The 19,984-nt window shown below is 61.2% G+C and overlaps 1 protein-coding gene across 10 annotated transcripts in view; it reads left to right on the forward strand.

Annotated features, from left to right (window-relative positions):
• MCF2L (MCF.2 cell line derived transforming sequence like) overlaps positions 1–19,984 on the forward strand; it is a 130,783-nt gene that overhangs the window by 97,388 nt on the left and 13,411 nt on the right. For all 10 annotated transcript variants that reach the window (XM_059903456.1, XM_059903458.1, XM_059903460.1 and 7 more), the window contains 14 exons: positions 8,214–8,333; positions 10,231–10,347; positions 10,760–10,909; positions 11,595–11,719; positions 12,035–12,149; positions 13,218–13,337; positions 13,800–13,991; positions 14,399–14,590; positions 15,033–15,192; positions 15,920–15,993; positions 16,265–16,338; positions 17,584–17,650; positions 18,221–18,336; positions 19,546–19,615. In XM_059903456.1, the coding sequence (XP_059759439.1) occupies positions 8,214–8,333; positions 10,231–10,347; positions 10,760–10,909; positions 11,595–11,719; positions 12,035–12,149; positions 13,218–13,337; positions 13,800–13,991; positions 14,399–14,590; positions 15,033–15,192; positions 15,920–15,993; positions 16,265–16,338; positions 17,584–17,650; positions 18,221–18,336; positions 19,546–19,615 (1,692 nt within the window). The remainder of the gene's footprint in view (positions 1–8,213; positions 8,334–10,230; positions 10,348–10,759; positions 10,910–11,594; positions 11,720–12,034; positions 12,150–13,217; positions 13,338–13,799; positions 13,992–14,398; positions 14,591–15,032; positions 15,193–15,919; positions 15,994–16,264; positions 16,339–17,583; positions 17,651–18,220; positions 18,337–19,545; positions 19,616–19,984) is intronic.

A 19,984-nucleotide genomic window follows, 5' to 3' on the forward strand; every position in this document is an offset into this window, starting at 1 on the left:
CTTTGACGTGCCACCAACAGCCAGCATGTCCATTTCGTTATTTTAAATTTTAAAATAAATTTGCGCATGATGTCACCTGACAGCCCAAATTAAGGATTAAATTGTAAAAGCCACTTGGGTCAGATGCACAAAGGACTTAACAACACATTTTTCTTGAATCAATAACTCAGTAAATTAGTCCTGAGCTGGTTGCCAAGAAGTTTCCAGTCAAGTGTGTTGCTGTTTTAAAAGGCAACACTGTTACAATAGCAACATTTTCGAGTCCAGTAATCTGCCCAGTTCTTTTGCGTTTATCTGTCAGTGGTTTGAACCACCGCTCAGGCATGTTGTGGTGGCACGGGCGTCTGAGTCAGCCGCTTTGCCGTGATGGTCACGGGCATCCCCGTGGGGTCCAGGCCTTGCCACACGCCACACCCCAGGGGGCCCTCACCCAGAGCCAGGGTGTCTGCCACTCATCCCTCCATACCCGCCCCTAGCGGCATCCCCGCCCAACCCTGGAGCAGGGCTGCACTCAGTCCCTGCCTGGCCTCCCTTCCTGGGAGGGTACCCTCATTCTCTGTTTGCACGCCGTGGTCCCTCGAGGCCACGGCCAGCCCTGTCCGCCTTTGTGTGGCCGGCACCCAGCCCGGGCCCGGGCGAGACAGGAGCGCTGTGAATATCTCTCGAGCTGATCAGCCAGCCACTCCTGGTCAGATAATAAGAGATTCTCCAAACGCAGTATTGTTTTCTAAGAAAGAGATACATTATTTTTAAAACCTGAGTAATCATCGAGATCACCAGTGGCCCAGGGTAGACCTGTTGTAGGGTCAGGCTCTCCCGTGGCCGAGTATAAACATAGTTTTACTCTTCATCCAGTTTTTTTTTTTTTTTTTTTTTGGCTGCGTTGGGTCTTTGTTGCCGTGCACGGGCTTTCTCTAGTTGAGGCGAGCGGGGGCTACTCTTCGTAGCAGTGCATGGGCTTCTCACTGCAGTGGCTTCTCTTATTGCAGAGCACGGGCTCTAGGCGCACGGGCTTCAGTAGTTGTGGCACACGGGCTCAGTAGTTGTGGCACGCGGGCTTAGTTACTCCGCGGTATACGGGACCTTCCCGGGCCAGGGCCCGAACGCGCGTCCCCTGCATTGGCAGGCGGATCCTTAACCGCTGCACCACCGGGGAAGCCCTGCATCCAGTTTATAATGAGATGAATTTCTGAAGAGAGCTGGCTCATCTTCGAAACTTTGTGAAAATCATAACTGGAAAGTTAGAGTTTTCACGTTTGCACTGATTCTTATACAATAAAAATATAAATTTTTCTCCTATAAGCCTTAGGGTTCCCCAGTACTGCCTTGGAACTGCCCAGAAGTTAGCACTTTTCAGCAGAATTGTCAAAAATTCTCTTTGAGCTCCAGTGGTTTTTGTTACAAGAATTCACTGATCGTATTAATGCCAAAAGTTCTATTTATACATTCAACACATTGATTGAGACCTTAATGTGTGCCTGGCACGGTAGGAAGTGCTGGGGACAGGGGAGCATAGCAAGAAATGTGTAGACTGGTGGAGTGCAGATGGCCGACATTGTGACCAGATGCCGGACACACACACAGGGGCCCCGGAGACGGGGCAGGGAGGACACAGGGGGTGGGGACACCGCGAGCCCGGCCTTGCCGCTTCTGCACCGTGTGCCCCTCTGAGCTAGGTGTGGGGTCCGATCTGCACCCCGGCTCCGTGGTGGGGACAGAGCTGGCACCTTGTCCCCGTGCAGGGGGGCGGGAGGGGGCAGAGCTGGCCCACGATGCCATCCCCTGCTGTGGACCTGGGCCGCCAGCCTCGCCCGCCTTTGCTTTCATCCAGGGGAGCCTGGGGGAGAAGACCACCTGGCTTCAGCTGGGCCAGAGCCCTTGAGGAGGGGACATCTGTCGGCACCGGCCCAGCCCGAACGATTCCACCGCGGCCCCGGGCCGCAGGCAGAGAGGCTTGATCCAAACATGCCTGGCCGCCCGAGTGAGCCCGGGCGCTTACGTAATGCGCTGAAATTTGGGGCTATTTTAAGCCGCCGTGTGTGCTGTCTCGTGAGCTGAGTTTTCTGTACTTTGGGGTGTTCTTTTTCCTTTCTTTGGATGCCTCTACCTCAGCTTGGAATAGAAAAATAAGACATTGGAGGGTCCCAAGTCCAGTGTCGCTAGAATCAGACTTGCTGTGTCCGCATCAAGAGCAGAGCCCGCGGCCGCTCACCGGGCGTCAGTTCGATGTGCGTGTCTACCTGTCACGGTTCACGGTCACAACCCACAGATGAGACCCACGGATGAGACCCAAAGCTGAGAGTTTGAACATTGCTCTCTGTCCAAGAGTTGGGTCAAGGTTTGGACCATCCTCAGATGGATGTGTCTTTCATAAAATACCATGTGTACTCTTCTGGGATTCCATTTAAAATTGAACCCCCTTTTTCTAAACTACAGGAGTTTGTGGAGGAGTTGGGGGGCAGCTGGGGACGTTGCAGCAGAGGGTGCTGATCTGTGTTTGGAGCCGGGCTGACTCAGCTGAGTCCGTACCCTAGAGCACACCTTGAAGGAAATCACAGCGAGAGCGGTTTCTAGTCTGCGTGGGGCAGAGCTCCAGTTTTTGCCTGTGAAGCCTATGCCTTCTATGTGCAGAAAAGGTACAAGATGAAGTGTCTGAAGCACCAGGATGTTTAGGCCATCCAGTACATATTCCAAATGTAGCAAAATAATATTGTCCTAAACAGCGCTGGTGAATTCCTACTGTGTGCTAGTTACTAGAGGTCTAAGCACAGCTTGGTGAGCACCTAGCGGAGGGAAGACGGGAGCAGAGCAAAGCTCCAGGAGGGCTTCCCGGCTGAGGTGACCCTGCCGAGAGCTGGGAGGGGAAGGAGGCCTTTCCGGGCAGAGGGGTGGTGATCCGCCCCTCGGAACACAGACGGGAAGGCGGGGGGCCAGGGCACGGCTCCTTCCGCGGGGCCTGGGGTGCAGGGGGTGGAACACAGGTCACCGAGGGGGTCGGGTCATAGCACCGCTCTGGCTGGGGATAACGCACGGACTGGCCCCCTGGGAGGCCAGCGTTGATTCTTGAAGAGCTGCGGCTTCTAGAACAAGTAGCTCAGCAGAGCTGCTCTGTGGAGGGGACAGGGCACCTCCAGCCCTGGGCTGTGCGTGGAGAGGCCTTCATGCAGCTTCCCTTAAACTCACCTGTGCTGCAGGTGGAGACCGGGCTTCAGAGGGCCGAGGCCGCCTACTGATGGGGTCGACGGCTGGGGGTCCGAGTCCAGGCCGGTGGGCAGTGCAGGTCCACACAGAATGTTCCGCGGGAGGACAGCTCCCCTAACGTGGAGAGTATTTGGTCTAATGATTGTCCCCCGACCAAAGAGACGCCCTTCCTACCAAGTTCTTAACTGTCTTTTCCGTAACGGTGTGTATGACGGTCTCCACACTGTCCATGCGGAGGTGGGGGGGGTCTTAGACGGCCCCATCCCCAGTGCTCACACCCCGTAACGGTGTGTATGGCGGTCCCCACACTGTCCACGCGGGGGTGGGGGGGTCTTAGACGGCCCCATCCCCAGTGCTCACACCCCGTAACGGTGTGTATGGCGGTCTCCACACTGTCCACGAGGGGGTGGGGGGGTCTTAGACGGCCCCATCCCCAGTGCTCACACCCCGTAACGGTGTGTATGGCGGTCCCCACACTGTCCACGCGGGGGTGGGGGGGTCTTAGACGGCCCCATCCCCAGTGCTCACACCCCGTAACGGTGTGTATGGCGGTCCCCACACTGTCCACGCGGGGGTGGGGGGTCTTAGACGGCCCCATCCCCAGTGCTCACACCCCGTAACGGTGTGTATGGCGGTCCCCACACTGTCCACGCGGGGGTGGGGGGTCTTAGATGGCCCCATCCCCAGTGCTCACACCCCGTAACGGTGTGTATGGCGGTCCCCACACTGTCCACGCGGGGGTGGGGGGATCTTAGACGGCCCCATCCCCAGTGCTCACACCCAACCTGCCTGGGAGCCACACTGGGAGAGAGGGGAGGCCTCTCCTCACGTCAGCCTCTCTGATTCAGACCCCAGGGTTCTCATCTGTTGGCACTGAGACACCAAGTTTCAAGTTTATATTCATCACACAAACTTGTGTTTTTTGGCTGCTATCAGACAAATATTATTTTGGTCAGACTTCGGCTGCTCTGTTTGAAATCAAATGTATAGTCAGGCTGGGTAAATGTGACTTTGAGCAAAACTTAAGAAAGTAACATGCACTTGGGGAGGGTTTTCAAACCCCGTTCCCTGAGGCACCGGGATTCCACAGAGCTTCTACTGCGTTCCACTGCAGTTAGCTGTTTCGTAAATGTAGGTGATGTCTTTGCATTGTATAAGGCTCTTAGGATATTAATTCAGAAACCAGCCTCTTTTTCTGTCTCCAGATTACATTTTAATGGTCCTTGCACCATCTGTCTGTTCCTCAGCCAATGAAGGTCAGCCTCAGAAAAGAAACACTGTTACTTTCAGGTTACATAGAAACTATCATAATCACTTGATTATTGAGTAAGTTACAAAAAGATGTTATTTTATAGCCTTCATCCCAAATCTTTCATATAGTTACTCTATTTTTATTTTATTTATTTATTTATTTATTTATTTATTTATTTTTGGCCACGTTGGGTCTTTGTTGCTGCGCGCAGGCTTTCTCTAGTTGTGGCGAGCGGGGGCTACTCTTCGTTGCAGTGCGTGGACTTCTCATTGCGGTGGCTTCTCTTGTTGCAGAGCACGGGCTCTAGGCGCGCGGGCTTCAGTATTTGCAGCATGTGGGCTCGGTAGTTGCAGTGCGTGGGCTCTAGAGCGCAGACTCAGTAGTTGGGGCGCATGGGCTTAGTTTCTCCGTGGCATGTGGGATCTTCCCGGACCAGGGCTCGAACCCATGTCCCCTGCATCAGCAGGAGGATTCTTAACCACTGTGCCACCAGGGAAATCCCATAGTTACTCTATTTTTAAAATAAAGTTTTTGTTTTGGAATTTCCTTGAGCTTTTCATACAGATATTTGACTCCAAGGGGGAGAAAATTAATTTGCAGCTATAAATTATGACTTAATTTATAGTTGTGTGTGTCTCATTGAAGTGCTCCCACTGGGCTAGGATCTCACAGTTACTCTCCTCAATATAAAGACTCAGTCATTTAGAGACACGGAAAGACTGAAGCAGAGGACAAGAAGGGGACAATCTTCTCCACGTTGACGCCCCCCCCCCCGGGGACGGTGAGCACGGTTGGTGCTCCTCCTCCCGCGATGGGGTGGGCAAGTCCCCCACCCTGGGTTTCCTGGCCACCTGCCCTGAGTGGACCTCAGTGAAGGACAAGGGCTCATGTTACCTTGTAAGCTCAGACCACACCAGCTGTGAGGTGCGGATCAGGGCAATAAAACTGGGCTCAAGGCTAGAGAAGTGTGACTCGGTGTCGCCTCCAGAAAGAGATGCTGAAGGCGGTTTTCCTGAAGTAGTGGAGGCCGGTCTCACGCCTGGTGGTGGGGTCTACACGGCCCTCTTGCTGATGGGGACCCAGAGGCCCCCCGTCGGGCTGCCCAACTTCTCGTCTCTGTCCACAGCACTCAGCGGGCACCTGCTCGGGTGCTGGCACGGGGGACACGGAGTCCTGCTCTCCAGGGCTGTGACGGCGACACCCAGACACGTTAGGGACTGTGGGGCAGGGGGGAGGGGCGGCAGGTGACGGAGGGGCGCGGGGGGAGGGGAGGCAGGTGACGGAGGGGCGCAGAGTGGAGGGGCGCAGGGGAGAGGGGCACAGGGTGGAGGGGTGCAGGCGGGAGGGGCGGCAGGTGACGGAGGGGCGCAGGGGGGAGGGGCAGCAGGTGACGGAGGGGCGCAGGGGGGAGGGGAGGCAGGTGACGGAGGGGCGCAGGGGGGAGGGGAGGCAGGTGACGGAGGGGCGCAGAGTGGAGGGGCGCAGGGGAGAGGGGCACAGGGTGGAGGGGTGCAGGCGGGAGGGGCGGCAGGTGACGGAGGGGCCGGCAGGTGTAGGTCAGGTGCGGCCAGGCTGGGACAGGGTGCGGAGTCACAGTGGTGACCAGCGCTGTGTCCTGGTGTGCAGAGAGGCTGAGGAGCGCAGGGGAGGCCAGGAGGTGGGGTGGAGGTGCAGGAAAGCTCCGCTTGCAGGCGGCCGCGCGCTGGGGCAGAGCACACCTGAGCAGACGTCTGGGGGCCTGTGGTTGACTCGCGGGGTAAAGATCCAATAGAGCGGGTTGAGGTTGGGTTCCGTGAAGGGCCAGGACCCCACCGCGGCCTGCTGAGAGTGGCTGGCGATGAGGCGCGTGGCGGCCCGGGCGGGAGGGCGGGAGGGAGACCGGGAGCGGACGTGCATCGGCCACAGGAACGGGATGGCGCGATCCAGCCTGAAGATGTGAGTCGTGTTTGGAGACAGAGGACGATGGGGCAGGGCCCCTGGGCAGACACGGAGGCTGAGCGCTCGCTGCTGGGATTCAGGGTGGCCACCTGGACATGGTGGGAGGGCAGGCCCTGGGGCCGCGGGGCCATGGCCTCGCTGTGTCCAGCTCGGGGACGGGACAGCGGAATCCTCAGACGCGGGGCCCGGCTCCCGGGGCCTCCCTGACCCACGAGCGCGCCAGGCAGGTGTCCAGGTGGGGAGGCTGGGGAAGGCGTGCGGACCACGCTGGGCGGCTGCGGGGTCAGGGAGGGGGCGCCCCGGGCGTGGCCAGGACTCTGGGTTTGTTCGCGGCAAGGCGGGGGCTTCTCTGGATGTTCTGGGGGGGGGCTGTCGTGGTCAGCTGACATCTCGAGAGGGTCACAGCACCTCTGTGGGGAGCCGCTGGGCAGCGTCAGGCCAGGGCCGCCGGCAGGAGAGGAGCCGGGGGGCGCAGGCTCGTGTCTGTGCCCCGGAGTGACACTGCCCGTCCCGCCTGGCCGGGGAGCCCTGAGCCGGAGCGCCCCGTCCCGGCGGCCTCTCTTTCTCCTCCTTTTTCTCTCACTTGAGGGACCGGTTCTCAGACCGAGGCCACCGGATGCGGCCCCAGGGCCCTGGGCGGACAGTGCCGCTGTCTCGGCTTCAGCCGGGAGCAGGACTCTGAACGCCGCCCGGCGGCAGGGAGCTCGGCCTCCAGGACCGTGCGGTGAGGAAGGCGCTTTGTGATCCCTATTAGCAGACGGGGAGACCGAGGCACAGAGGTTAACTTGTCCGAGGTCGGGCACCTCGTACGCAGAGCTTACGTGAATGTGCGAATCTGCTCACAAGACCGTATCTATGGGTGTGCGCCTGGGTGTAAGCTTATCTTTAGCTCTGCTTTAGGTGATACGTGTGTGTGTGGCTTTGTCTTTACTGCACAAGTGTCTTAGTTTCCTGGGGCCGTCATAACAGATACCATAGACCACAGAGGGGCTCAAACGACAGGAATCTCCTGTCCCCCCCCGTCTGCAGGCAGAAGTCTGAGATCACGGTGTCGGCAGGCTGGTCCCTCTGCGGCTGTGGAGGGGTGTCTCTCTGTGCTCCCCCAGCAGCTGGTGGCCTCTGGACACCCTCAGCCGTGGTAGCCCCTGTCTCTACATCCATCCTCACACGGTGTCCCCGTGGGTCTCTATGCCCAAATGTCCCCTTTGTATTTATAAGGACACAGTCATGTCCGGTCATGGGCCTGCCCTGATGACCTCATCTTAACTCGGTCACCTCTGTGAAGACCCTAAAGACATTCTGAGCCACTGGGGACGTGGACTTCAAAATAAGAACCTGGGGGCACCAACTCAGCCTTAACAAAAGGTCAAAGCTTGTTTTTGTACAGTTTATTTTTTATTTTATTTTTTTAATTTTTATTGAAATATAGTTGATTTACAATGTTGTGTTAGTTTCAGATGTACGGCAAAGTGATTCAATTATACATATACATAAATATCTATCTTCTTCTTTTACATTCTCTTCCATTATAGGTTATTACAAGCTCCCCAAAAGGTCAAAGCTTTTGATCTTGAAGTTTATAAGCAGCATAACACAGTTGTACCAAGCAGTGTGACTTCTTTCCTTTTCTGTAAGAAATGGTATTGCTCTAACAGTGCAGTGTCTGTAACCATTTCCACTTTAGTCTGACGTTGGCGTGTTGGGAACACCCGCTCCGGTGGGCCGGTCCTCCCCGTTGGGACCGCGGGCCGCTGCGGGTGTGGGGACCCGGCTTGCAGCTGTGCTGCCCACAGGCAGAGCCGCAGCCCTCTGTCCCCTGCAGGCGTCCTTCCCAGCAAACCTCCAGCTCGTCCTTGTCCTGCGCCCAACGGGATTTTTCCAAAGGACGCTCTCTGACCTCGCCTTCAGGTTCAACAGAGATGACTTTAAGATGAAGGTACCGGTAAGTGCCCACCTCCTGTGAGGAGCGGCCCGGCCCCACCTGGGGACGGGGGAGAGGGGGCCAGGGAAGTGGGTGTGAGCGACCCCCAGCCGCAGAGGGACCCCTGTCTCACCTTCTCACTCCGGCCGGCACAGGGCAGCCCCTGGCATCTGCCAGTCGTCCTTTAAAAGGCAAAGTTTGCGGGGATCCCTTAGAAGCTGTGCACCCAGGAAGCCTGCGTTCCCCCAGGGAGGCCGGCCCACGTTGAGCCAGGTACCCAGAGCAACGTTGGAAGGGGTTGCCCAGCAACGTGCCCGTTACCAAGAGGACAGAGCCCACCCCCAGCACCTTATAACCTCTCCAGCAAGACCAGCCAGGTTTCTCTTGGAATCTGAGAATCCCGGTGTGGGTCACCGTCCCCGAGGTTGTCCCCTGCTCTCCGTGCTCAGGACAGAGGGTGCTTTGCCAGCCGGGGCCAGGTGTGCAGGCCACACTCAGCGGCCCTAGACCTCGGGCTCCAGGGTTTGAGGGGAAGGGGGTGCACCCGTTTTTGTAGCATCAAAAGCCTTGGTTTCTGACGCTGGGGGCAGGGGTCTGTGCTTCCCGGGCCGCAGCCCGGCCCTCCCTCCGCAGAGCCATCTCCCGGGCACCAACGTCTCAGGGACCCTGTGAGGCGGTGACATTTGCCCATATTTGGCGAGTGACCCTCGCTAACAAGAGACCCCGGGTCAGAGGAAACAAGGCTGGGGTCCCACCCTAAGTGCGGAGGTCGCCCTGCACATGGCCCCGTGGGGCTGAGCCCTGAGTTCTCAAAACACGGTTTCCCAGAATTCATCGGCAGCATCTGCTGTTCCCCGGCCCATTTGGATCATTGTTTAGAATTAGAGAAGCATCATCTCGGGAAGGCTGCTGCTACAGTGTGTCCACGTCAGTGTCTGCTGCCTGTGCTGACCTCGGTGCTAAGTAGAAAACGCTAAGAGGGGCGGTGCGTTCTCGCCTTTTCTGTCGTGATTCAGTAGACACGAAGCAGATGGAAATCACGGAGGAAGAGCGTTAGGTCCTTGGATAGTGGACCGACCCGTCCCTGGTCCTGTTGGCATGAATCAGGCTGATCTGGGGGAACGGCCTTGCCGGACGGCAAAGAGAGACCAGATACCTCCGCTGAGAACTGACGTCGTAGCCTGTTCTTAAGTGAAGGCTATGCCTCAGTCGGGGGGCCTCACGTGGGCCCCCGACGGCGGGGCAGGCGGTCCTCCGGGTCTCAGTGGCACCCCAACCCCCCACGCCGGGATGGAGTTGACCCGGGACGTGTCAGATGTCCCCTCGGCCCCCAGCGAGCTCAGAGTTTAATAAAACACGAGGTGGTGTCGAGTGGCGCGTGGGCTGAGCCTCCCAGGACCTCGGCAGCAGCAGCTGACAGCTTGCAAAGCAAAGGCTGTATTTTTATCCAAGCTCATGGATGGAATGACCTCAAAAGGACAAGAGCAAGATAGGAAGTAAAACTCATCCGTGTGGAAGAGCCTCCGGGGCCACCTGTTCTCCCCAAAGGCAGCCGTGCCGTGCTGGGCACCTAGCCCCGCCCCCGCGCACCCCCCCGGGTCTCAGCAGGAATGCGGACAGACCCGCGGCTTCGGGGTCCGTGCGGCTCCGTTAGCACAAGGGCCCCCTCGCCCATCAGGTGCCCGGTGTCGGCAGCGTGCCCGGCTCCATCCAGGGCTTTGCTCGACCCCCCCGGCTGTTGTCTGGCGAGACCGGTCATCGTACACCCGTTTCACGGATGGGAGAGCCGAGGCCCAGGGCGCGTCGCACCCTGCCCTCCATGGAGGAGCCGGGAGACGCCTTCTGTCCACGCCACCCTCGGCCCCTCCGTCTGCGCCTGCGGGGCGGTCTGCTTACGGGCGGCTCTCATCCTCCCCAGGTCATAATGCTGAGCTCCGTCCCGGAATTACACGGTTACATTGACAAGTCCCAGCTGACCGAGGACCTGGGCGGGACACTGGATTACTGCCACTCCAGGTGGCTCTGCCACCGCACGGTGAGTGCCCCGCATCCTCCGTCACCACAGTCAGTCCGGCAGAGCCGCTTTTGCCGTAAGGTGCCGCCTGTGCCAAAGACGTCTTCCCGTTTACCCGGGTTTTCTCCCCAAGAAGGAGCAGGTGGTCTCAGTGGACCTTAGTCGTCCGAAGCAGTGACGTGAGTCCTGAGTCGGGAGTGGCTTTCCTGGGCTCAGGACAGACGAGAAAGAAGGAGAAGCACGAGCTGGGTTCTCGGCACTCACCGTCTGAGGAGGGTGCAGAGCCCGAGTTTGTGAAGGAGCCGAGGCTGAGGCGCGGGGAGGGCCAGGCGCCCGGCCCGTCCTCCTGAGAGGGCCGGGCTGCGGCCGAGCTTGCAGGCGCGGAGGGCGCAGTGCGTAAGCGGCCTTGTGATGGGGTTTCGCTGCCCACCAGGCGATAGAGAGCTTCGCCCTCCGGGTTAAGCAGACAGCGCAGATGCTGCAGGCCTTCGGGACCGAGCTTGCCGAGACGGAGCTGCCCAACGACGTCCAGTCCACGAGCTCCGTGCTCCGTGCCCACACGGAGAAGAAGGACAGGGCCAAGGTGCGTGCGCGGGCGGGATGGCGCGGGGGGGGGGGGGCGCCAGGTGAGCGGAGCCGAGGAGGCTCCCGAGCTGGGTGCCCTGCAGGGAAGCTGAACCTCCCTTCCCAGCAGCGTCTCTGGTTGGGCCCTGCGTCCTGCTGCCGGGCCCTGCTGATCAGGGCAACGAGACGGCATCCCCGGTGCCCCCGGGAGAGGGGGCGGACTCGGACGGCTGAGCCCGACCGGGTGGTCACGGCACACAACTGGCTTCCCGAGAAACGCGATCGGGGCTGTGCCCCCGAGGCAGCCGCGCGATTCGGGCTTTGAGTTAGTGGAGGCCGTGACCCGCTGCTGGCGCTCGGGGGCTGCCCCCCCACCCCGCCAAGAGAGCCCTCACCCCGTTTAGCCCCCGGCGGCGGGCCGCGGGAGCAGACACGCGGGGGTCTGGTTTCCTGTTACCCTGTCCGGTCCCACTGCCTGGGAGACCCGTAACCCTAGCCCTGCCCCGGTCACGGTGGGAGCGCCTCCCCGGCGCTGCTGAGCGGTCAGCAGAGGGTCTGGGGGACAGGCGGAGGCCATCGTGTGCCCACCTTATTGTCGTCACCTTCACACTCCCCTGCGGGGCCGGGCGCCACGGAGCCCACCGCCCGGGGCCAAGTCCAGGGCCCGGCGGCCTGGGGTGATGGGCGGCGCGCTGTCCCCACAGGAGGACATGAGGCTGGCGCTGGGCGAGGGGCGGAGCGTCCTGGAGAGCATCCGGGAGCCGCTGGCCCGGGGCCCGGAGCAGAGCCCGAACCAGGACCAGCTGGACAGTCAGAGCACCGTGCAGAGGTGAGGCCGGGGCCGGGGGGTCAGGGCGGCCGCTCGCCGCGTCCTCGTGCCCTGAGCTGAGGTTGTCAATGATGGGCCCAAACGGCCACGTCTCCACCTTTTAAAACAACAAACTCAGCTCAACCACCCGCCCCAAGCGGCTCCGAGAGACCCAGGGTGTCCCAGGGCGTCGAGGGCAAGGGCAGGGCCCTGGGGGGAAACAGACCCCGGCCCTCCGAGCCCTGTGACGCGCCCCCTCCCGTGTGGAGGGCAGACCGAGAGCCCCACACGCTTGGCGCCGCCGGGGCCCAGCACGGCTGCCGTCCCCTCTCCCAGGCTCCTGGCCCAGCTGAATGAAACCGAGGCCGCCTTTGATGAGTTCTGGGCAAAACATCAGCAAAAACTGGAGCAGTGCCTGCAGCTCCGGCATTTCGAGCAGGACTTCCGAGAGGTGAGAGGCCGGGGCTCGGGGAGCCTGTAGGCGGGCAGCCTGTAGGCGGGCAGCCGGCACCGCGGCTGCAGAAGGCCGCTGGCAGCGCTCGGTGAGAACCGGCTCGCCAGCCACGCGGAGCCACGCGGGGCCGCGGGACTGGCTCGGACCACGTGAGCGACGAGTAACCATTGCAGACGAAGGTCTCAGAGACTCTGTCCCGCCCCCTTCATCCTTCGCCATCACAGTTGTTTTAGCTGTTCTGGTTCCTTTGCCTTTCCGTGTAAATTTAAAATAATCTTGTCTGTGTCTACGAGAAAATCCTGCTGGGGCTTCGTCAGGAATTGTGTTGAACCCGTACCTCAATTTGGGGAGAATCAGCACCTTTACTGTGCCAAGTCCTCCACTCAGTGAGCACGTACGTCGGTCCATTTATTTAGATTTTCTTAGATTTCTTTCACCAGTGCTGTGTGGTTTGCACGAGTTCAGTACATGTTTTGTTTGATTTACGTGTACATATCCCATTTCTTAAGCAGTTGTAGATGGTGTTGGATTTTTAATTTCGGTGTCCATGAGCTCATTGCTATCTATAGAAGTGCAGCTGCGTTTTTGTATATTTATCTTGTCTCCTGAAACCTTGCTGAACTCATCTGGGAGTCGTTTGGTAGAGCTTCGGGGTTTCTCCACATAGACGATCAGGTCACGTGCAAACAAAAATAGCTTGATTTCTTCCTTTTTGATCTGTATGTCTTTATTTGTTTATATTTTTAAATTGTTTGCCCTGTTGCCCCGGAGAGAGCTTCCACCACTCGGATAATGGTGGTGCGAGTGGGCGTCCCTGCCTTGCTCCAGTCTCACGGGGAAGGTGTTCTTCACCAACGTTACACCTGTAACGTCGGCAGTAGGATCGCCGTAGATGCTCTTTGTCAAATCGAGGAAGTTTCCCTCTAGCCCTGCTTCTGAGAGGGGGTCCGGGCCCCCCTCCCCTCCCTGCACACCCCGTTTCTGCGGCATCCCCCCTCCTTCTTCTCAGCCGTGGCTCTTCTCACTGCTCTCCCTGCCTGGTCTCTCACCCCCACTCCGTCGCAGGTCAAAGCCGCCTTGGACGTGTTGGCCCAGAAGATCACGACCTTCACCGATGTGGGGAACAGCCTAGCACATGTGGAGCACCTCCTGAAGGACCTGGCCAGCTTTGAGGAGAAGTCCAGTGTAAGAAGGGACGTGGGCAGCAGGGGCGGGGCGGCCTGGGAACACTGCACTCAGTGTCACCGTGCCTGCAGAAGCCCCCCTCCCTGCCCTGAGCCCCATGGGCAGGGGGAGGGGCGGCTGCCTGGCCCACTCAGCCCCACTGACCCCCGTCCCACCCTCACTGACCCCCGTCCCACCCTCAGTGACCCCCGTCCCACCCTCACTGACCCGCGTCCCACCCTCACTGACCCCCGTCCCACCCTCGCTGACCCCCGTCCCACCCTCACTGACCCCCATCCCACCCTCACTGACCCCCATCCCACCCCACTGACCCCCATCCCACCTCCACTGACCCCTGTCCCACCCTCACTGACCCCCGTCCCACCTCACTGACCCCCACGCCCACCCCTGCCGACCCCTGGCAGGAAATGGCGCCCCTTTGCCCCAAGAACCAGGCTGAGCTGGTCTCTGGCGGCTCCACAGGCGGTCGTGCAGCGGGCCCGCGCCCTGTCCCTGGAGGGTGAGCGGCTCATTGGGCTGAAGCATTACGCCGTGGACTCCATCCGCCCCAAGTGCCACGAGCTCCGCCAGCTGTGCGACCAGCTTGCAGCTGACGTCGGGCGGAGGAGGGGGCTGCTGGGCAGGTCGCTGGATCTGCACGGCCTCCTCGAGGCGGTAGGCCCCCCAGCCCGGCCCACCCACCCCGTGCCGCGCGGTCCCGCGGGGACGCTCCTGCCGTGGGCCGGACCCCAGGCACCGGTGAAAAACGGCCCTTTCCCTGTGGCCCAGATGGTCCTGTCCTGACACGGGGGACCACTTACAGGACTCGCTGCCACAACTGGCCGTTTCTTTAAGAAACCCAGAGGCTGACTGTCCGGCCAGCTCCCTGCACTTTGTCCTCAGTGTGGATGCGTCCCGTCCTGGGCGATTCACTTGGTTTCAGGCCGGCATCCCTCAGGGGAGCCCCCTGGACGCAGGGGCAGGACAGGGACACCACGTCCTGCAGGTGGTCCCCAAGCGCAGCGGTCAGCGGGCCACGCAAGACACCAGGACAGCTTCCAAGGTGCCCTCCCTCCCTGCAGTCCATGAAGTGGTGCGACGAGGGCATCTACCTGCTGGCCTCGCAGCCCGTGGACAAGTGCCAGTCCCAGGACGGCGCCGAGGCGGCCCTGCAGGAAATCGAGAAGTTTCTGGAGACGGGTGCGGAAAATAAGATCCAGGAGCTCAGTAGAATCTACCAGGACTACGAGTCCATCCTCACCCGAGAGCTGCTGGTGAGGAGACAGCTCTTCTCCTGGTCGACGAGGGGGTGCTCTGATGGTTCCCAGAGACACGGGCGGTCGGTAGGCGCAGAGCAGCGGGTGCCTTTCAGGCCAGGCGTTGCTCGCAGGCCCCCCACGCCCCCGCCGGGTCCCTGCCTGCGGGGAGGGCCTTTGCTCGGCTCCCAGGCCCCCCACGCCCCCACGGGGTCCCTGCCTGCGGGGAGGGCCTTTGCTCGGCGCCGTGGCCGGGCACTCCGCTGACAGTGCGCTGAAACCGGACTCCTCGCTCCGGCCAGCTGTCCGCAGCGCCCCGCCGGCCGCCCACCGGGCCCCAGGCCCAGGGCCCCTCCCCCCTTGGTGCCCCCCATCTGCCGAGGGCAGAGCGGGGCCACGTGTGTCACGGCAGCTCTCGGGAGGTGTCCTGCTAATGAGCCCGTCGCCCCCTTCCCGGCAGGAGCACGTGCAGAAGGTCTTCCGGAAGCAGGAGAGCGTGGAGGAGATGTTTCACCGGAGACAGGCGAGCCTCAAGAAGCTGGCAGCCAAGCAGACGCGGCCCGTGCAGCCGGTGGCCCCCCGGCCAGAGGCGCCCACGAAATCGCCCTGCCCCTCCCCGGGTACGAGCAGTCGCCCCTCACCCTGGGGAAGGCCCTCCTTGCGTCCAGCCCGTTGCGTACATAAAGTGTCATCGGCCCTCGGCCTGCTCACACCTTTCCTCGCATCTGTGCTGCTCCCGTTGTTGTGGCTGGACGGGGACCACCTGACTGTCGGGGCCTTTCCTGGGCTTGTCCCGCCCGTCTGTCCTTGGCGCCGTAGCCGGGATGGTCTTGCCCTCGCGCAGCATGGCCCTCCACCCCGAAGCCTCCTGGTTCCCCCAGGGCAGCGCTTCTGGAAGGCACAGCCGGACCCGCGGCCTTTCCTACGGCCCCTCCTATCACCTCCTGTCCGCAAACACGCTGCCCCAGCGGCCAGCATGGCTCCCGCTGCTTTCTACAGCTGTGGCCGGTGTCGGCCGTCGGTGCTGAGAGCCCCTGAGCCCAGCGCGCGGGGCCCATTCAGAGGCCTCCAGGCGCCGAGTTCTCCCCCATCACCTGGGAGCCGGGCTGCACCGGGAAGTGGTGGACAGTGGGCTCTGCACGCGCCCAGAGCCCCGTCTCCCACCCCGTTTCCTTGCTCTGTATCTTACTGTGCTTTCCTCACCCTGCTCTGGGCTGCTCGCTGCTTTTCCTCCAAAAGTTAAAAAAAACACACACAAAAAAACACACCGATGGTCCTGGATGCGCTTTTCATCTCCAGGCAGTAAGGTGCAAGGTCCCACTCTTTCTCCACTTCTTTCCAAACCAGGCATCCGCAGAGGTTCCGAGAACCACAGTTCTGAGGGCAGCGTGCTCCGGAGGGGGCCCTACAGGAGGGCCAAGGTGAGTGCCCGCCCCCGCCACCGCCACCCGGCCCCCTCGCTGCCCCCGGCTCCCCCGCCGGGCTCCGCCCTGCTCCCCCTGCACACAGGCCGCTGCACCTGGGGGGCGTCCTCCGCTCCCCGCCCGTCCCTCCCCTCCGGGCCCTCCTCATCCTGCCTGCGGGGCCTCAGGCCCGCCCTCGACCGACAGGAGGTTGGGTTCTGGAAGCCGGGCGTCAGGCTACACCTTCTCATTTCTGGAAGCGCGATGTGGACCTGTCCTCTCTCCCCAGAGTGAAGTGAGTGAGGGCCGGCAGGGCCGCGGCCGCTCCACCGGGGACGAGGAGAGCCTGGCCATCCTGCGGAGGTGGGTGGCCTGCCCTTCACCCCAGCAGGTCTGAGGACAAGCGTGGCCCACCGGACCTCAGCCCCTGGGGAGGGTCTGTACGTAAAGGAGCCAGAGGCGGTGGGACCCGCCAGCCTCACCCTGCAGCCGCAGGGCAGGAGCGGAGCTGCCTTGTGGGTGCACACGGCCGGTTCTCTTGTCCCTTTGCATGTGCACGCCTGAACTGAGAGAGAGGTCTTCCTCCGGAAGGCCATGTTTGCTCCTGGCTTGCAGGCAGCACTTGGGTGACCCGAAACAGCCCGTGTCGTCCCTCCCTGAGCCCAGGGGACACGGCTAGTGGGATGCGGCCCCAGGCCACTCTCGCAGGGCCAGCCTCGGACCCACCCCCGCCGGCCCGTCTCCTCGGGACGGGCCCTCCTGCCGCCCACGAGCCTCTCCGACCCTCCGCTCCGCGTGCTGATGGCGGGCGTCACTTCTCTTTCTTGGTCTCGCCGCACCGCAACCCCGCGGAGGCTCTGCTCGCCCCACACCCGCCCCGGGCGTCCCGCACGCTCCAGCCCCACCCAGATGCCGGGAGAGTGTCTGTCCCCGCACGGACGCACCGCTGGGCTCCGAACTCTGGGCTGGACGGAAGGCACTGCCCACGTGCTTCCCAGGCTGGCGGTCGCTCTCCCACAGGGCCCCGGCCTGCCGGCCGAGCTGATCGTCCCTGGCTCCGCGAAGGCAGCCTGCACTCGGCGCCCTCCTGCGCCCACTCTGAAACCCTGCTCAGACCCCACGCTGCCCGGCCTTCCACGGGGACGTCCTCCCCGCCAAGCTCACGCTGCCCCCCCGCCCGCGGTGGAGAGGGAACCCGAGCCTTCCTCTCCCGCGACCCGCACCACCCTCTGCGGAGCACGGGCGCTTTGAACTGCACTGGGGCTGCTGTCTGCTCCACGATCCCAACCCTTGGCTCCGTTTTCTGTGTATGAAAACAGGAAGCTTGGTCATCGGCAGTTAGAAGGTGGTCCTGGTCCGTAAGGCGAGGCCTGACCGGCCGGTTTGCCAGCCAGGTCCTCCTGGGAGCCCCTCACCTGACGGCACATAGACGTTCCCCAGAGGGTCGCTGCAGAACCCTGCATGCGGGCGCTGGCGGGGCCTCGGGGAGGGGCTCCTCCTGGGGAGGGGAGGGGAGGGGCAGGGCAGCTGCGGGGCACTTGGAGCCCGGGGCTCCTCGGGAGACGGTTGGGAGGCTGCTCCTGCATGAAAGCCGGCACCCGTCCACAGGCACGTGATGAACGAGCTTCTGGACACAGAGCGGGTCTACGTGGAGGAGCTGCTGTGCATTCTGGAGGTGAGGGCGCCGGCGCCGCCACGCCGCGTGGTCTCGTGGCCACGACGCAGCCCTGCCGAGACAGCCCAGGGCGCGTCCGCGGGACGGGGGCGCTGGCTGCAGGTGCACTTGCACTGGGCCGTGTTTGCGGCAAGAGAGGGCAGCCGTGCCTGACCCTCCCTGGGTGGGGGGCTGCTGCCTGGGGGCAGCAGAAGGGCTTCTGGGTGCGGGACTGTTCTGTCGTGGGGTGTGGGCAGTGGTCACAGGGGTGCAGACACAGAGACAACCCATCAAGATGCACACACAGGATTTGTCCTCTTCGTGGAAGGCGTACCTGAATTTAAAAAGGTTCAAAGGGAGTAGGATGGAACCACCCCCCCAAAAAAAACAATTGGTGCTGCTTGTAATTCACTCGTATTTCCGGTGCTGGTCCGGAGAATCACCTTAGATGGTCAGTGAATGAATTTGAGGTGGATTCGATTTCTAAAGCCTGAGACAGCGTCACTTCCCCGCTTGGCGGCCACGTGGAGACCAGGCTTATGCGGGGCTGATGGGCCCGGGCTCCCCCGCTGACCGCTGCCCCCTCCTCAGGGCTACGCTGCTGAGATGGACAACCCTTTAATGACACATCTCATCTCGACGGGACTTCAAAACAAGAAGGATGTTCTGTTTGGAAACATGGAAGAAATTTACCACTTTCATAACAGGTCAGGCCCTCCCTCGGGTCGCCCACGGGCCTCAGGTTATGCTTTGCTGGGGGAGAAGATTCCTGCCTCCCTCTCAAGAGGGATAAGCGGACGGGCAGCGGGTTCGGTAGGGCGTGCCCAGGGCGGCGGTGAGTTACAAGGGGCCGCCCACAGAGGGAGGAAGCGGGAGCTGGCCCCCCCGGTGTGCACACTCGGCCCTTTTGGGTGGCACCGAAGCCACACCCCTTGGCGAGGCCCCTTGCCCAGCCCGTCTCGAAAGGACGGCAACACCACAAGTTCCTTCCTGCCCGTCCTCCCCTCGTGGGAGCAGCCGTGGCCTCTCTGTGGCTGTGGGGAAAGCGTGCGTGGTCCATCTGGGCCCACTAGCCCTCAGCAATCTCGGGGGCTCTCGGGAAAGATCAGCGGTGGGCAGACGGGAAGCAGACGGGCAGCAGGAGCCTGTGGTCCTGAGGAAAGGCCGCTGTGCACGCGCCCCTCCAGTGCTGCCCGGCCCTCCCCCCCCCTGCACGCCAGGAGACACTGGGGCTTCTGTCTGGCCACTCGCTTTTGCCCTCTGTCCTCAGCCTCTGTCACCTGCCGCTTACAAAGGAGGTGGCAGGTCTCACCTGAGCCGCAGCCGGAGCCTTCCCTTGGGGGTTAGCGTGAGCAGGTGGCCTGGTGCCCCTGGTCCCTCGGCATCCTCGGCCCCGGCCCATCCTCGGTGCCGGGGCCCTGGAGGGATTCACCCAGTGGACAGGTGCGAGCCAGGAACCTAGAGGAAAACTCAGCCCGCAGGCTCGGGGGCAGCGCTTCGTGGAGGAGGGTCCCGGGGGCAGAGCCAGGATCCCTGACGTCTGCAGAAAACCCACTGAGCACACGGGCTGTGAGGGCCTCGAGATGCTCCCGTTTGCTGCTGTGGACTCTTCATCCACGTTTGCGCTGGTGGAACATCTCCCAACTTCTGCGTGAACGCAACACCAGGAACAAAGCATCCCCACGGGGCCACGGCTGCACGAACCTGAGAGTCTGGTGCAGTCGGGACCCCAGGAGGGACAGGCGTGGGCTTCAGGTCCCGAAATCAGGTGGCGCGTCCCTGCTCACAGTCTCCGGGACTGTCCAGAGTCAGGATACGTGTCGTCCAGAAAATAACGTCTGACGACGATTTGTGACAGATGCCGTCTTATGCTGGTTGTTTACGTTGTTCACCTATTGCAAACTTTCTTTGTCTAGAATATTCCTGAGGGAGCTGGAGAACTACATAGACTGCCCAGAGCTGGTTGGAAGGTGCTTTCTGGAAAGGGTATGTGTTTCTCAGGTGTATACTTGGCCATGCCTTAGTTCTTAAAGGTACTCCTTGCAGTCATAATGGCTTGAAATTCTGTCACAGTCCCCGTCTAACCAACCGAAGTCACAAGTACAAATGTTTCCAGTTTGGCTGAGATGCTTTTTGGTAGGGCCAGAAGAATACAATTTTGTCTAAAGCCAAATACTAGTCCAAAAAAAAGAGAAACTATAAAACATCAGCTTTGAGAGATGCCAAAATTATACAGCGTCTAAGTTTTGATTGCAAGCGTAGAGGTAGCTGACGCCCCTTCTTGCTGGGGTTAGTTTCGTGCTGGTCTTGCCGATCAGGACTTCCTCGCTCACCAGCTGACCCTGGACGGTCGCT

Source organism: Balaenoptera ricei, chromosome 18 (genome assembly GCF_028023285.1).
Source record: "Balaenoptera ricei isolate mBalRic1 chromosome 18, mBalRic1.hap2, whole genome shotgun sequence".
Taxonomy (NCBI): Eukaryota; Metazoa; Chordata; class Mammalia; order Artiodactyla; family Balaenopteridae; genus Balaenoptera; species Balaenoptera ricei.